This window comes from Perca fluviatilis, chromosome 18 (genome assembly GCF_010015445.1).
Source record: "Perca fluviatilis chromosome 18, GENO_Pfluv_1.0, whole genome shotgun sequence".
Taxonomy (NCBI): Eukaryota; Metazoa; Chordata; class Actinopteri; order Perciformes; family Percidae; genus Perca; species Perca fluviatilis.
The window spans coordinates 23,664,333-23,681,451 of NC_053129.1; the positions used below are offsets into that span (position 1 = coordinate 23,664,333).

General features: G+C 39.7%; 1 protein-coding gene across 16 annotated transcripts in view; it reads right to left on the reverse strand.

Annotated features, from left to right (window-relative positions):
* Nucleotides 1–1,520: 1,520 nt before the first annotated feature.
* The window catches only part of gphnb (gephyrin b), a 94,718-nt gene continuing 79,119 nt past the window's right edge, over nt 1,521–17,119 (reverse strand). For 9 of the 16 annotated variants that reach the window (XM_039781622.1, XM_039781625.1, XM_039781620.1 and 6 more), the window contains 13 exons: nt 16,401–16,538; nt 12,969–13,061; nt 10,614–10,669; nt 9,719–9,967; nt 9,475–9,533; nt 8,855–9,008; nt 7,090–7,211; nt 6,847–6,934; nt 6,534–6,607; nt 5,785–5,852; nt 5,562–5,665; nt 3,468–3,564; nt 1,521–2,796 (listed from right to left, as the gene is read on the reverse strand). In XM_039781622.1, coding sequence (XP_039637556.1) covers nt 2,663–2,796; nt 3,468–3,564; nt 5,562–5,665; nt 5,785–5,852; nt 6,534–6,607; nt 6,847–6,934; nt 7,090–7,211; nt 8,855–9,008; nt 9,475–9,533; nt 9,719–9,967; nt 10,614–10,669; nt 12,969–13,061; nt 16,401–16,538 — 1,436 coding nt within the window. In that variant the 3' untranslated portion in view covers nt 1,521–2,662. The remainder of the gene's footprint in view (nt 2,797–3,467; nt 3,565–5,561; nt 5,666–5,784; nt 5,853–6,533; nt 6,608–6,846; nt 6,935–7,089; nt 7,212–8,854; nt 9,009–9,474; nt 9,534–9,718; nt 9,968–10,613; nt 10,670–12,968; nt 13,062–16,400; nt 16,539–17,119) is intronic. The other 7 variants (XM_039781630.1, XM_039781633.1, XM_039781635.1 and 4 more) reach the window with 3 other exon arrangements.

Here is a 17,119-nt window from a genome sequence, read left to right on the forward strand (position 1 = left end):
AGTTAGTGCTTTTCTTTACAGATTATCACATGCAAAACACAGATTATAGTCAAACCCTTTATTTGGTGAATTTACTGTACCTGCAATTCATACATTCCTCCTTCTCATGCATGCAGACCCTAAATTATCACTAATTATTCTGCCATCTATTTTGTTTCCCACTAGCCTCGTCTCTTGTAAAATTTGAAACTCATGAAGCAAGTCAGAGCAGAAATGCTTGTTACTCTGTCAGTGTATCCTCTAATAAATAAACATACACTTATTGCACTTGAGGGTATGAAGAATTTTCCATTATTTTCTACAATCATCTTCACACTGATCCCCTTACATTCCACCCATTCACATAGATAAATTGAACTAAGTTCTTGTCACAGCATAATCATCACCAACTAATGGGATCTACTGTCATTTCACCTTGCAGAGCAGAACAGAAACTGTCTAATCTCATGCAGCCTCAGAAATATCTACTAAAGCTTGAAGCTGCCTTTTTCCTGCTGTATTTTCTATTAGGTTAATCCTTTCTGACACCGCTGTGCTTAACCTCTTTTCCTCATTAGGCTCTCTCCTGCCAGTTCCCAATTCTTAAATACTTACCTTCCTAGAAAGAGAGACAGTTAAAACCCTCTTTGCTTTGCAGTGCTTCATTCAAATGCAGCTGTTTTTTTTGTCTTTTATCATCTAAGAAGCAGTGGGGGATGAAGTACTCAGATACTTTACTTAAGTAAAATATCACCAAAAATGTACTTAAAATATCAAAAGTTAAAGTACTTGTTCTGTCGAAAAATAGCCCCTGTGACTGACAGTTATATATGACATTATTAGATTATATTATGCTTATATTATGCTATGTGTAAGTAGCATTTTACTGTTATAGCTGGTTGACATGAGCCCAGTTTCGGGTCGGGTCCCCTCCAAAAATAAAAGACAAATCTGGGGGGTCGTGAGATAAGTATTTATGGGAGAAGAAAGAAGAAAAGCTGTAAACAACTCCTTGACAGAATAATCTGAAACATGACAAGGGGCCCAAACTGGTCGCTGCTTTTTTGTAAGAGGTCACAAGCCAAAAGGGTTTGGAAACCGTTGGTTTAATCTTTAAAAATGTATTGTTTTATAAGCTTTTTTATGGAAAACCTAATCTGAAAAGTAACTATAGCTACCAAATACATGTAGCAGAGTAAAAAGTACAATATTTCCTTCTGAAATATAGACATAGACTAAAAGTATAAGGTTAAAAAAATTGAAACTGTACTCAATTCAGTACGTGAGTTATATTTACTTGTAATTGCTGAGTAAATCTCAGAAAACCTTCATATTAATGCAGTTAAACACATTCACATTTGGGAAATGTATTCCCATGGACCTCGACAATGGTTGGTAAGAAAGGTATCTGTTCGTGATTCATGCACTTCTCTAACTTTCAGGCTACCACCTGCAAAACTTTAAGCACCAAAGAAGAAAATCACTAATTAAATTTTTTTTCTTTAGATATATTTTATTAAAAAAGGAAACCCAACAAGAACTTTTTTTACATAATGATCAAGGATTTTTATTATCTTAGTCTCTTTCATCAGTTTCATATCATTACAGAAAATGTTATAGTACAGCGTTGTTCAATGTCTCCTCATTGCTTAATAATTTCCTTAGGAGTGCTGGTCACATATATCTGTACAATATGGTTCTTATTTTCTCTGTACATTTTTTGTGAAGTTGGTTAAAAAGGCTGTCAGCACTTAAAGAAGCTGTTTCTTTTTTTTTTTTTAAACTCTTAAATAGTTGATCAAATAAAAGATTATTTTTCCAAGGTTAAGCTCGCCCCTGGGGGGAGGGGTTTGGGGCAGAGTTTACACCCAGTCACTGTGAAAATAAGGAAGCTTCAGGGTCTGGGCAGACTGGGTTGTGCCCCCCCCACCCCCCACCTCCCCATCCCAACATCACCTCTTCCCTGCCCAGGCATTTGGCACTGCGCACATAAACAAGACTCACAAGATAAACAACAAGCAAAGCTCTTTGTGAAGCCATTATGATGCATACTAATGAGAGAAAAACAGAAGTGTCACCTTGATGGGCGCTCAAAAGAGGAAGTGGTCTTGTTGTGCCCCCTCTTCCTTATAGCTGAGCACCATGGGAAATCTGGAGTCTTCCTCAATGTTTTCTTCATTTTCAAAAAACAGATTCTTTTTTTTTTCACTAAAGATGAGAAAATAATAATTTTCTTTTTTTTTGTCCTGGCAGGCACCTACAGCTGTCTATTAAAATGCTACTGCTATAGATAAGGTCTAGCATTGAACACACAAAGCAATTGCAATGAAAGGAACGAAGTTGCCTTAATATAATAATGATAATAAGAATAATAATAATAATAAGAATAAGAATAATCATAATAATATATTACAGAATAAATCTCTTTTTATAATTAGATTTTTTTTCATTAAAAGTTATATTTCTTTGTTTGAAATACTATAATCTTTTTAAATTATTTTTTTTCATATGTATCTAGATTGTGATCAAGATGTTGACTATACCTCAACGTTATCCAAATCAATAAAAACTAGCTGTGCCGTTGCATATTACAGAATAGTCAATGATATGTGGACATGCACCGTGAACCACCCATTCCATCCCTCGCTATATGACGCCGACGCTCCGTCCCTCTGTGATGACATCATAGCCGACCGATGACCATGACGTCAACCACCTCGCCTTTGTGCAGCTCCACGTATTGCTCTGTTTTCGGAGGTAGCATCAGAAGCCCGTTAGCACTGCGCATGCTCATCAGCCTGCTGCTCACCTGGTTCCCTGCAGCAGAGAGAGAACAACATACTTTAAATCAGGTTCTAACCCATGAAGGAAATTTTTTGTTTTATCCCATCATAAAGAAACTCAACACGATTCATTATTTCATTATGATTTTATATTGTACATTAAAAGACTAAAAGGGCATCCGCTAGGTTAATTAGTGTAAATCAGTAAATGCAGAGAACCTAAGGTGGTTGTGGTATAGAATAATGTTTACTTCCAGAGTGTCTTTATAGATTAACAGATGTAATCATTCTACTTTATTATTTCTGCCCTAATGAAGACCCTCTGACGTTGCAAGTGCAATTATGCCTTGAATTAAGGCTTTTAACGTAACTTTTCTTTGTGTCTGAAGAATGTTTTCTTTTCCGGAATGATATTAACTTTAAAATATCCCAAACTGTACCACATATTTGCATGAAAACATGTATTTATGATATTATATAAATTAACTGCAGTTCAGTGAGTGAATTTGTTTATTTTTAGTATTTAAAACTGTATATCTCAAAATTATTATAATTGTTTTTTAACCTTGAGTTCCTTGCTGGACATGAAGAGATAAATTAACAACTTTTGCCACCAAGCTGTGAACAGTTAGAGCTTTATTTGGATGTGTGGCTTACCAAACAATCCTTCACATCATTATTTGCTACCAGCTTTGATTCTGGTACCTGTGCTCTGTGCCCACGGCAGAGGCTCCTGGTGATGCCATGTCAGAATGCAGCGGTGGTATTCAGGGCGAGGGTCCAACTTCACATCACAAGACAACTAGAGAAAAAAACATACAGCGGAAATTATAATGACGTAAGTCAACAAGTCCTCTTCATCACCCTGGGTATTTGTCTGTAATTCAGATAAATTTCATATAGTGTAGATACATAATAAAAGGGTGTGACGAGATCTCGTTTTACGAGATCTCGCGAGATCTCGAGTGACGAGATTTCTCGTCGAGGTGAAAAGAGTGAAAGAGTGACAGACAAGACGAACACAATATGTAAACATTGTAAGAAAGAAATGCCGTACTACTAACTACTGCACCCGCGACTCGCGGGTGGAGTAGTTAGTAGTACGGCATTTTTTCTTACAATGTTTACATATTGTGTTCGTCTTGTCTGTCACTCTTTCGCCGTTTATTATTTCCGCAGGAAAACCAAAATGTTGCCACACAAATGATTTAAAAGTGGCAGGGGGATTTTCAATAGTAATTCCACGCTCCATCACGCTGACATCACATCGCCTCACGAGACAACTTTTCACCGCGACGAGAAATCTCGTCTCGTTCTCGTGAACCCAATCTCGTGATGTGTTTCGTCTCGTGGAGTAAGCGTCTCGTCACACCCCTAGCTTGTAACCTTGGTTCTCTGAGTAAAGACTATTTTTCCCAGTCATATTTCTTAACTGAAGTTTTCTTTAAATTAGTGTTAAAATCGCGTCTCGCTCTCGTGACCCCAATCTCGTGTCTCGTCTTGTCTCGTGAGCGAGTGTCTCGTCACACCCCTAAATAGGCTTTCAGATCATTTTCTAGAATCCTGGCACTCTTTTCATTGTCCAATGACACAAACCCCACTATTCTGGCACTTACGAAGCCACCAACCAAGCCTTGGTCAAGTGCAGACTATTACAAAAAAACACGACCCTTATGAAGGCCACACAAGCTAAAATGTGCTTGTTGTTCTTTATAAAACTACTTTAATCTACGTTTGTCTATTTACCTTAGAAGTAGGCAAAATGGTGCCAGAAATAATCCCTACAAAGCTTTGGAGCATTTCAGCATTTGTTTAGCATGTATCCTCGGAGAGGATTGATTTTTCCGCCTGAATTAGGGAGGTCCTAGACATTGAACTTTCCTTCCAGCACAGTAGTAGTAAATTGGAAATATTCTAATAGCACAAATCTCAGATCTGGACCTTCACCAAAATATAATTAACTTGGGTAAAAGGCTAACTGCCCACCCAAATTCTGCCACATACTTTTGTACATTTTCAAACTTTTTATGTTAGGCAACCAGAAGGCAGTGGACATTGTTTCAACTTTATTGGCAAAGGCAAAGGTTTTTCCAGATTAATATTTGACCTGGGTCTGATGCCATCTGCTCAGGGAAATGATCTGGCTACATCTGTGCTTCCAGGCCATCAGTCCCACCACTAAGTGGCAGTAATACATTCAAGTTGATTTCTAACTGCAAATGATGTAGCATAGCTCTCTGGATAGCACTCATGATGGCAGGGGACCAGACCTCTCACTTGATGATGCTAGTTGCGGACACAAGCAGCGGCTGTTCAGTGTGAGTGATATTATTAGGACTTTTCTTGTTCTACAATTATGAATATTCATGACCAGGGAGCAGGCCTTCAGGTCAGTGTGGGCTGAGATTGGTTCCTCTGCCAAGTCAAAGCAAAACATGGTGTTCATAAATATGTATCAAGCGGATGATGAAAATAGTATTAAATCATGAGTTAAGATGCAATGGACTGCAATCATTCATGCAGGAACTTTAGTACAAACATAATCGTAATGTTCATGGGAACATTACGATTATTTTCCTCTCTGTTGCAGTTTGTTGCATCTACACTCAAATGTTCACATATGGGAGGAGAAAGTAAAATAGGAACTAGTCTTTCTACTTTTTTAGACTCAGTGGAGACCTTGTGTCAGGTCATTCAACAGAAAAAAACTCCACTTCTTGTAACCACCAATGCCTCAACTTTGACTTTTTGTGTCTTGACCAGAGAGTCAGGCTTCCCTGGTTTCCCTGTGCATCCTACCCTCGCTTTGATGATGGTGGGCCTAGGGTCCAAAATGCCCTGCATCTTCCTCAAGGCAGGGATGACAAAAAGATTACAGGTGACAACAGCGGACACGGGGTTTCCTAGGACAGACCGACAGAGAGAGAGAGGACAGCGACAACAGAAAAAAGGGAGAGAAATATATGAGTAACACCTCTTCAGAAACAGCGAATGAATCACTCTTTCTCTCAACTTCACACACTACCTGGGAGGGCAAAGATAAGTTTGCGAGCACCGTCCATGTCCAACGTGGCAAATGTTGTTGGGAGACTGAAAAAGAAGAAGAACTTTTCAGCATATTTGAATATTCTATGCAACACTGCTGTAAATGTACATCTGATATTTAAACTCAAAACTCTATTTCAATTTTCTGTTAAAGGTCCCATGGCATGAAAATTTCACTTTATGAGGTTTTTTAACATTAAAAAACTGCCTATGGTCCCCCAGTGGTTAGAAATGGTGATAGGTGTAAACCGAGCCCTGGGTATCCTGCTCTGCCTTTGAGAAAATGAAAGCTCAGATGGGCCGATCTGGAATCTTCTCCTTATGAGGTCATAAGGAGCAAGGTTACCTCCCCTTTCTCTGCTTTGCCCTCCCAGAGAATTTGGCCCACCCATGAGAGAGAGACATCATGGCTTTCAAACGAGCAAAGTGGCAGTTGGTCAAAGCCACAACCCCACCCTCCACCTTGCCCCCCCCCCCTCTCTCCTCCTCAATAGCTACAGACACAGAAATGGCACATCCTAAGGAAAGCTCATTCTGGGACTGGCTCTAGTGGCTGTAATTCTGCACCATGGCTGAATTTCAGGAAAGAGACTTCAGATACAGTATTAGGGGACCACTAAGGCCTATATAAAAGCATCCAAAGAGCACCATGTCATGGGACCTTTAAGCATTCGATAACTGTGCTGTGAAAAGTTGCATGAGAATAAAGTAGCTTCATTTTCATACCCTGGTTTCATGAAAACACGACCAAAATGGATCTGAGCATGAAGATCAATATCCAGCACCTGCTTAAGGTAGTCCTAAAAAAAAGATATTAAAATCACAGACATTTGTCAAAACATACAAGAGCAATATTATATTTCTGTTACTATATCAATCTCATAAATTAAGTTAACTCAGACAACCCATAAATAGTATCTGTTAGTTTTGGTGTTTTTAATCATAATTTCCTGTAAAATAAAGACTGTCATTCCCCCCTTCACCACAGGGTGTCAGTGAAAGACAATACCATGATTGAGGATGTGTTCTGCCATCATACCTTCTCTCCCATGGACACTCCTCCTGAGGTGATGATGACATCAGCACGGCTGATGCCTTCATTCAGAGCGTTGAGAAGGTCATCGGGGCTGTGGGGCACAGAGAAACACACACACTTATGTGAACCATCAACTCACAGGAGAGGAAATAATAGAGGAAAATAGAGAGCTAGTTTTGGAGGATAGCAAGATGATGAACATTATATTGAAGGTGTAACAAGTATAGTATATACGTAAAGGCATACTTGTCTCCCACGATGCCCAGATTGATGGTTGGATAGCCGTGCTCCTGGATAGTGGCCAGCAGGGTGGAGCGATTGCTGTCCCTGATCTTCCCAGGATGGAGGTCGTCTTCCGGGTTCAGCAGCTACCACAACACACGGGGAGAAATGAAACATTAGAAACACTCCTTATACATTAAACAGCCGTTATTTTTTAAGTCGGTACAAGTAAAAACCAGATGTGGCCTAAAAAGTTATATGAAATATTCTTAGCATCTCTTTGGGTGGAAGCAAGTCTGGTGGGTATAGATATAATTATTCAGCTGGAAGACAAGTCTCTTGTTGGCAAACATCCTTTTATTACTATCATATTATGACTATATTTAGCCTGCTCTTGGTACCAAATGGGTTGGTTCTGAAAAATAGGACCATAAAGCGATTGCCAGAAATTTGACTTGGTTTAAAAAAATATTATCTTTTTACGGTGACTGAGTGAGGTAACACTAGTTTCAAGTGAACATTTCATCATTTGGTGTAGCTTGTGCTTTTAGATAGTGCTGAAATGATTAATCGATTAGTCGATTAATTTTGACAATCAATTAATTGTTCAAGTTATTTATCAAGCGAAAAACGCCATTCATTCTCTGGTTCTGGCTTTTCGAATGGATTTTAAACTTTTTGTTAGACAAAGCAAGCAATTTGAAGAACTTGGACTCTGGGAACTTGTGATGAGTATTTTTCACTACTTTGTAACATTAAACTAAATGACTAATCGATTAATTGAAAAAAGTAATAGATAATAAATATGAAATAAAAATAATCATTACTTGCAGTCCTACTTTCAGACAAAACCAAGAACAACTTGCTAAATCAGTTATTTGAAGGTCTTATGGATACATTTTGACCTCCCTACTTTAGAACTACAAATCTGAACTTTCTGTTTCTCAGATGAGGAGACCTCGGGATGAGGAAACGTCAACAAGCACTGCTGAATACTAAAATTATTGAAGGAAAGCAACACCACAAATGAACATGCATCTAATTCAGCAGGTTCACAGTGGGTTTGCGGGCAGACATACTGTATACTTTCAGTTGTAAAAGCCAGCTCTGCACAGATATTTCAGTTTTTTGTTCATTAGTACAGAGTACAAATGTACTCAAAATCTAGATGGTCAAATTAACATTGCTACAGGTAGAGTGTGTAAAACTGAGAAGACAAATCCTCTATTTCATCAGACTTGCTCAAAAGAGGGGAGATGAGGACAATCTACCACTTCATTTTGGGGTTTGGGATGTGGCCATGGAGTAGCAGACTCTGATTTACACAATTCAGACATATGGTATCTGCACAGCACCAAGAACAAGGTGTTATGGGTATCTAGAGTCTGCTGAGGATCTCCATGAAGGTTAAACACCCCATGAAATTTAAACTGCACATCAGTCACACAAAAAAGGCACAAATATGATCCCAGCGTTTAAAAGAAACCACCTGGTCACAGATATAAACATTCTTCACAACTGAAAGCACACATGCAACGGCTGAGTGCGCATTCAGCTCTGAATGTTGTTCTGGTGTCCGCAGTCAAAGCAAACAATGTTGATTGTGCATAAATATGAACGAGGTGTGCTGTCAGAGAAGATGGCACATGGTTGTTACCTTTAGCAGCTGAGGCCGAACCTTTTTTGGCAAATACAGATACAGTGTGGGTTGAGTGCACAATGGGTATAATTTCCCAAATGAAAATAAAACTTTTTGACGAAAGCATGCACGTTTTTCTTAACCCCTTACCTCATTTCCTGTGGACATGACAGCCACCACGGGGAATTTTTGGACCTCCACCTCTGTGACTCCCACAGTGGCCAGGAGGCCGATCTCAGACGGGCCCATGTGGGTGCCCTTTGCAAGCACACACTCCCCACGCTTAATGTCATGACCGATGGGCCTATGGCAGGACAGCAAAGACGATGGTTCAGAGGAAAAGAAAGAGAGAAAGGGAAGAATGTTGAAAAATGCACTTCAATTCAATATTGTATATACTGTAGCCTACTGTCTAAGGTAAAGGTACAATAGGAACCAAACAAACACCCCAAATGTAGCACAAATCGACGTGTATTCTAAGTACCGGTACTGCAATATCCAGTAATGAGGTTAATAAAATATCAAGTAGGATCAAAATGATCAAAATGAAGGCAAGGAGCCAGCAGCATAACCAAAAATCAACTGTGCTTTCATAATGCCTTCAATCTTTTCAGTTTTAAGACCCTATTCACACTAATGTGTATCAGAGACGGGCTAACAAACAAAAAATGCAGGAGGGTGATTGACACTGTCTACCAAATCTACAGTATTTGATAAATAAAATGGTAATTCTGGTTTTCTTCTCAATAGCAACACAATAACACACTAACCTGATGTCCTGCCCTGGGCGAGCCTGTACTAGGATTCGTACTTCCAGCTCCTCTGTGCCCTGAAAGACAAACCAGCTGTCAGATCCATCAATGTGAACAGATACAGTTTAAAAAAAAATACTAGACCAAAATGCATTGTGCATTTTGCTCATCTCTGGGCTAAACTTACTCTCTGTGACATTTAAAACAACCAGAATCAATTTTCAGTTGCTATGGTGTTGGTATAGACTCTGGTATGTAATACCTGTACAAGTTGCTGTAAGTTACTGATGCCCTTCACAGGGTAAACTCTGGTTGGGTTGAGTTGACCACAGCCCTGATTCTGACATCTCCCTGCCTCTTCATCGGGTAAAAGACCAGAAGTCAGACTTACGTCTTCAGACTCGCGGAGCAGCTCGGTATCTTCCACCTGGACTACAGCGTCGGCCCCGCATGGGATAGGGGCACCTGTCGTCACCCTCATCACCTGGCCAGGCATCACTGTGTGGGTGGGCTGCAGAGAGACACAGACACAGAAATGGTGTCATGGTTTATCCTTTAACTGTAGTCATATATTTTGTCCTATCAAAAAAAAATTAAACGTGCAATGCCTTTTAATATGGTGGCTCATTTCACACAATGGCCTCAAGTAAAATAGAATAAAGTGAAATGACAGATAACTTACACACTCTTTCCCAAAGTTTCCCCAAAAGCATCTCACAAACTGAAGACGGCTTTGGGCCAAAACAGTGATCAAATTATAGTAAAAACACAACAAAACTGCATGTAAAAAAATGTGTAGGCCTAATAAACGATATAAGGGGGCATATATGGAGTATGTCTTTGCATGTGTGCTGATTTTGTTCAAGATGAGAGGTCGAGGTAGTCAATAAATCTCTGTAGCCTACTCTTGTCTAAGAGGTCTAATCTGTTTTATAGTTTGGCAGTACTTTGACTTTCGAGCCCTGCTTTGGGGCGAAGGGCTTTTCATCACCTGCTAAGGGAACACACTGGTGAGCTATTACAGCTGGTCAAGGTGTGAGGTGAAGGACAAAAGTGAAGTACTTTATTTTCATATACAGGTTGTGTGGGTGTGTGTAGGGGTCTTTTTGTGAGCTAGAAAAGGCGTGTGTGTCTAAAGTGTCATCGTGGGCGCGGACCTGCTCTCCAGCTTGGGACTCTCCAATGATGAAGCGGTCGCCTGGGCCGTCAGCCGCTAAAATAAAAGAAAGATTTAATAGCATTCACATGTGTGCAGCTGAAAACGTGAATGTGTAGGAGTGTGCCATTTAGTTGAGTCATTTTATTTCAGTGGCCTATGAACACACATGAAAAGAAGGAGAGAGACATCAACATTTGATGTTTTTTAATTAAACATCTCAAAAACAGACATACAAAGTATTTTTAATGCTCGCAGGTTTCACAGTTTACATGAACTCTCTCCTTCTGCAAATCATGCCTTCCCCCCTTAGGTGTTCAGAAACCATCACTTTCAGCATTGCTACAGCCAAATAGCTGACTTGAGCCAATGGGAAAACCGAAAATTCCTCCTTATCATTCTGCTCTTTTACAGACCAAACACACAAGACCAAAAATGAAGCTCATTACAAACTTTAAAATATCCTTTGACACTGCAAAATGTCCTTGGTGAGTGAAAAACCTGTGACTTTAATTTCATGGTTTAACATGTAATCTTAACTAAAGGATTAAATGCTTCCCCACTTATGAAAGAAAACCTGCCACTATTTTCCTTGAGAAACACTTGGAAAACACCACTGGATGACAATGAACATCTATGGTTGAGTTAAAAACAACCACATTTTTCTTTTGTTACATTTTTCCCAAATTGACACAATGGAAATGTAATGTTTCCACTATTTCCCATCCAGAGATCCAGCTATCTAACTAAGATTAATTCATTCAGTTTTTGGGGGTCACAGGTTTGTAAAAGAGCAAAAATATGCACTGTGTTCTGGTTAAGCAATAGGCTGTTGGCTCCTTCCACACCCACAGTCTAGGCACTAAAATCTCTAAAATCTGCACATGTATGCCTCAGCGGACGCCAGGCCCTCAGGACAGATGCATAAAATCCAGAGAGACCTGTGGTGTTCTGCTCCTCCTACTCCATCAACAAGAGCCAACAGCAGATGTTACATTCAAGAATGTTTGAGCTGCCTGGAGCCAGCAAGCTGCCACCCTGCTCTCCAGGTTAACAGGGCCCTCAACGCTTTACAGGACGCCCAGCCACTGATTTCTTGACCAAAACAAGTCAACTCAATTTGCCTGGATCTCACCTTAAAAAAAAACTCTAAGGAGTTGGTAGAGCCATTGGAATGAAACACATCTCTCTGAGCAAAGATAAACCCATATGTCTTGCCACTCGTCTCCACCTGGCAGCTATGGAGGACAGCCCCCTCCATGTCCCACAATGCAGAGCCTTCAGTTCACCTTGGCAGAAGAAGCCCTTACATGGCTCCTGAGGCAGTTCTCCACTGCCCCAGTGTCTTTATCTCTAACTAGGACAATCAGGTCATTAATACAGGGGGAAAGACACACTGCCCTGGTTAGTTCTTCAGCTTTATCTATGTTCTGCAACTTCCTTTTTAAGAAAACCCAAGAAATGGTAAACTGGATTTGGTCGTTCCAGTGATTCATAAATCTATCACTACGTTTGTGTGTAATGTCTTTTCTATGTTCTCTGTGCTAAGATATTGGCATAGGGTAGGATAAGTTATTGGCATGAAATGTACAGTATTCAGGTATTTTGTATTATTTATTACTATTTAATCAAGTGTAAGGTAAGACATGTGGAACATCCATATTACCTCTTTTAATCTTTAGTCAAATCGTTCATATGGCAATCTAACCTTAATTCTGTCAGTTAGCTGGTTCAGTTGGTTACGAAACAGTTACACCTGACAATTACCCTTACCAACTAATCTCTATGTTAGATCTAGTTTGTTAGTGGAACCTATTTTAATTTAGTGATGTGTAAATCTCCACATATAGTACTAAACTTGTACGTTATAACACAGCTACATTTTAACTATGAACAGCTGGTGCAACCGGCTGTAGAGCTTCCACTGTGTTCCATAAATGACCAAAAGACCTAAAAAGGCCCAGTGTTGAATTAAACATTGTCTTTTCTATTTTAGTTTTAGGGAACAATTATTTTACCTTATGAACATAACATGGGCTCTACATATAACTGCGTAAATGTTAGTTTAGGGTGTAAATTACTGGGGTGAAATTGAATCCATCCATGGCAGATTCTCCGGCTAACCTGTCCTAATGTTATTTGAAAATATCCCCCATTCTTTTTCGATGACATGTTTTTGAATACTAGCTTGAATATTTAAACGGTTGATTCACAGCTTTTAACATCTACACTTTGCAACAAATCTACATTGTTTCAGCAAACTGACTCTAATGCCATAAGAAAATAATTCAATTGATCTAAGATTGGCGGGACAGGAGTATATTTCAAATCACCTGCCATAATGTACGGTACTTACCTCTCACAGCATAACCATCCTTGACAGAGGCAGGGAAGGGTGGCAGGTTGTCTTTGGCATAAACGTCCTGAGCCAGGACTCGACCCATCCCATCTGTGGGAAAAGAGGAAGAACATGGGTATGAGGAGAGGAGGAGAAGTTGGGCAAAGAGAGAGTGACAGCTGGAGAGAAAGAGAGACAGTGGGTGAGGGAGACAGTGCATCTGATTCAGATGAAGATCCAGAGAGGCATATGCGCCGGAGGTATGTATATATTCGAGTGTGTTTTAAAGAGAGACAGAGTGTGACACCACACATCAGGATCTCTCTGCATGACTCACCACCTGACCAGCACACAGACACAGACACAGACACACACACACACACACACACACACACACACACACACTCCTTTTCTATTTTAGCTTTACTGATTCACATATAACAAGTGGAGGCTTGCAAGTGTCGCTATCCAAATTTCTTAACCACTTCCACCAGCCAGACAACTTAAAGACACTCAGGAAACATTGTGTAGGAAGAACAGAGACTCTGCACACAGACAATAGCTCAGAGAGAGTGAGGGAAGGAAAGAAAAACAGAAAAAGACATAGGCAGAGTGGGTGGAGGAGAAAAATCCTGGCACTAAAAATACCTTAAGCTGCTGTGTGGCTATATAAAGCTTATCTCAGAGCCTTTATGCTATGATTATGTTGGTGTTAATATGAAGATCTAAGCTTTGATATCAATGAGTTGAAGGGGAAACATATGCATGTACACACACCCACACACATGCATGCATACAGCTTACTAGATGACAGTCATAACGAGCTGCTGTAAATAATGCACCTCAGTTGTAGAAGAAGATAACACAGCTGTGCCTGTTGGACTTGTCCATTCCTTACATCTTTTTTAGTCAACAACATTTCATCCGAGATATTCTGGTGTATTTTCACAACCGGTAACACCATCAACACACTATGACACATCACAGACAAACACACCACACCCACACCCACACCCACCCAACCACCCAACCACCCACCCACACCCACACACACACACACACACACACACCCCCACACACACACACACACACACACACACACACACACACACACACACACACACACCTCTAAATCCAGCAGGGGAGCTGCTCCAGCTGTTGTCTCTCTAAATATTTCATCTCCCATATCCCATCTTCCTCTCCTCCTTACCCACTGTCCTCCTCCCAGCTGTGCTCCTGCAAATCCCTCCCCTCTCCAAGAACATGAAACATCACTTTACACCTGGGAAAGGAAAGAGTGTTCCTTCTACCATCATTGATCGAGACGTCATGTGCCCCGCAGGGTGTTATTGCCCCCAATCCTCGCTACCCCGTATTTAGAGATGAATTAAAGAGTGTGTTTTCCCCTCTGGCCCTCAGCTTGGCTCTGTATCCCCCTCCGCTGGCGATGAGGCCACTCTGCCAGAAGGCTGACGAGACCCATGCGTGCTAAACTAACATCTTTGTGTATGTTTGTATGTTTGTGTCTTTTGTGTCTGTTTAGACATGCAAATTCATAAATACAGCTACAAAGATGCATTGAAACATGCATTAAATCTCATTATAATAAGGAGAATTCATATATAAGTAACTGTATATGTTGTTTTATTTTATTGTTTCTATTCTAATTTAAGTATTTGTATATATGTTCTGTGTGTGTGTGTGTAGTGTGTAGGGTCTTCGACATACATTTCATTGTGCACCCCTGTGTTGTAAAACGGTCAGTGTATGTTTTGGTCATTTGATTTGCATTTCATTTCAACAGGTATTAAAAAACAAAAAACGAATTTGATTTTCGTTTAAAAATAAAAAATTTGAAATTGAAATACAAGGCGTGTTTTCCTTTTCCTGGTCAAAAGGGGATGAGAGATATTTAAAAATATGTTTTGATATTCATTTTTTTACTGCGTTTTGTCGTTGTGAACTGAGCCATCATCGCAGCACGTCCAGTCTGAAATACCACTTGATGCCGAGTACACAGCTGATGCCAATTCTCCGTCCCCCTCGTCAAAGCCAGGCGACAAAAGCACAAAGCAAGCAGATCCACTTTTCCATGTTGAGAAAAAAATAATGGGACAAAAAGAAATCAAGAGACATTTAGAATAGATAAAAATGTGTGATTAATTGTGATTAATTGCGAGTTAACTATGACATTAATGCGATTAATCGTGATTAAATATTTTAATCGTTTGACAGCACATATACATATATATAGGGTTCGGCAGGGCTCAGCTTCGGATTCGGCTGAACCCTATATATATATTCGGCAAAATATATACAGGGTTCGGCATGGTTCGGCATGGTTCGGCATGGTTCGGCCGAACCCTATATAAATTCGGACAAATATATATAAGGTTCGGTAGGGTTCCTATATATTCAGCCGAATATATATATATATATATATATATATATATATATATATATATAGGGTTCGGCAGGCTTCAAAATCCGAAGCCGAACCCTAAGCCTAAATTAAAGTCATTTTAGCCTGTGCTGAAAGCAACACTGGTACACTGGCTGTTGCATTGGAAATGACAAAATCCTGTCTCTGAATATTTCTATTTTCAAGTGATTTTGTTTTTTAATACCTGTTTATGAAATGAAAATCGAATGACCAAAAGATACACTGACCTAAAACATGTAACAACCTTGTGAATTATTATAAAAACAAATGTTAAAGAATGTATGTGAATCAGAATTCTTTTCTATTTCACTTTTTTAACCTGATGACAGTGAATTACAACAGTACAGTTGCAGGCCACAGAACCAAAACAATAATCTGAAAGATGCTAAAATGCTCCTCAGAGCTGAGGGAAACTGCACTTAAGATTGAAAGTTCGATCCCTGGTTGCAATGTGGCTGCCCAGTGCTACTAATGCTTAGGATGGGTTAAATGCACAGATTGAAATTCACTACATTGAACTGTATGATTGCATGTGACGAACAAATTCTGCTATATATAGCAGCCTAAAGTGACTCCCACTCTGTTCTACAAATGTTTCTCAACATAAAACCACAATAGAAAGCCATGAAAGAGGCCATGTGTTGGATTGAAAATAACCTTTTTTGCAGCAGTAAATGTAAATGACACATGGATCATTAGGATTGGTTTGTCTGTTGTGTATGTAGCCAAGTATATTTGTGTGTGTGAATGACACTGTGGCATGCAGACACAGTCCAGTTGTGGACAGAGAGTGTTTAAATGCTGTAATGTAATCTTAGCGAGCGTATGTTGCTTCGTCGATCTGAAAAGTGTGACACCTTAACATCCCAGCATGCTGAGTGGCTGATGTCAGCAGGCATAATGGGAAGGTGAATTGGAGATGTCAAGGGGTGAGATTAACACATTTAGGACATTTAAGTGGGTGTGAATCAGATGTGCTCGACCAGCAGGGTTTCTGTCCTCCTCACCTCTGTAGTTAATGATCTCAGTGCCCAGGACGGCGGTCATCTCCAGCACAGTGATGAAGGCCTTGTCCATGGAGGTGAGGGGGAAGGGGGACATGCGGTGCCTCCGGGCCACCTTGGTGATGTCCACTGCACTGTGACCTGGGAAGATATGTGACATTACATACGCTGTCATGAAATGGTTGTCACAAAATCAAATCTCATCACAAAACAGGAACAGTACTGTGGTTGCTCTGTCCGAAATTACATTACATTCATACATTCATTCATTCAGTATTGTCAACATAATAAACACTTAGTACAGTGTAGAGCCTCACATATATTGGGCAGATAACGATATGTAACATTTTTGTAATAGTATAATCTAATAACAATATATATCGACTAATATAAATCTTTTAAGCACATAACAAAAAGAAACATTTTTGATATGGATCACCTGAAATTACTTTGACCAATATTGCTTTTAAACTACTACTAAAATACATTTGCCTTTTCTGTACTGCAATTTAAAAAATAAGTTAATATCGCCAAATATATTCAATAGTTTTACTTAATCAGAATAATGTATGAAACGTCATCATTTTCTATCATCACTGGCAGGTGTAGTATCCCATTTCTGTTATTTGCATCAAAGTGCAGTGCGGGATTTTAAGGAAACACTAATGCACATGATATGGCCACTGGAGTGCTTATATTTACACGTAGAATCCGGATACTGA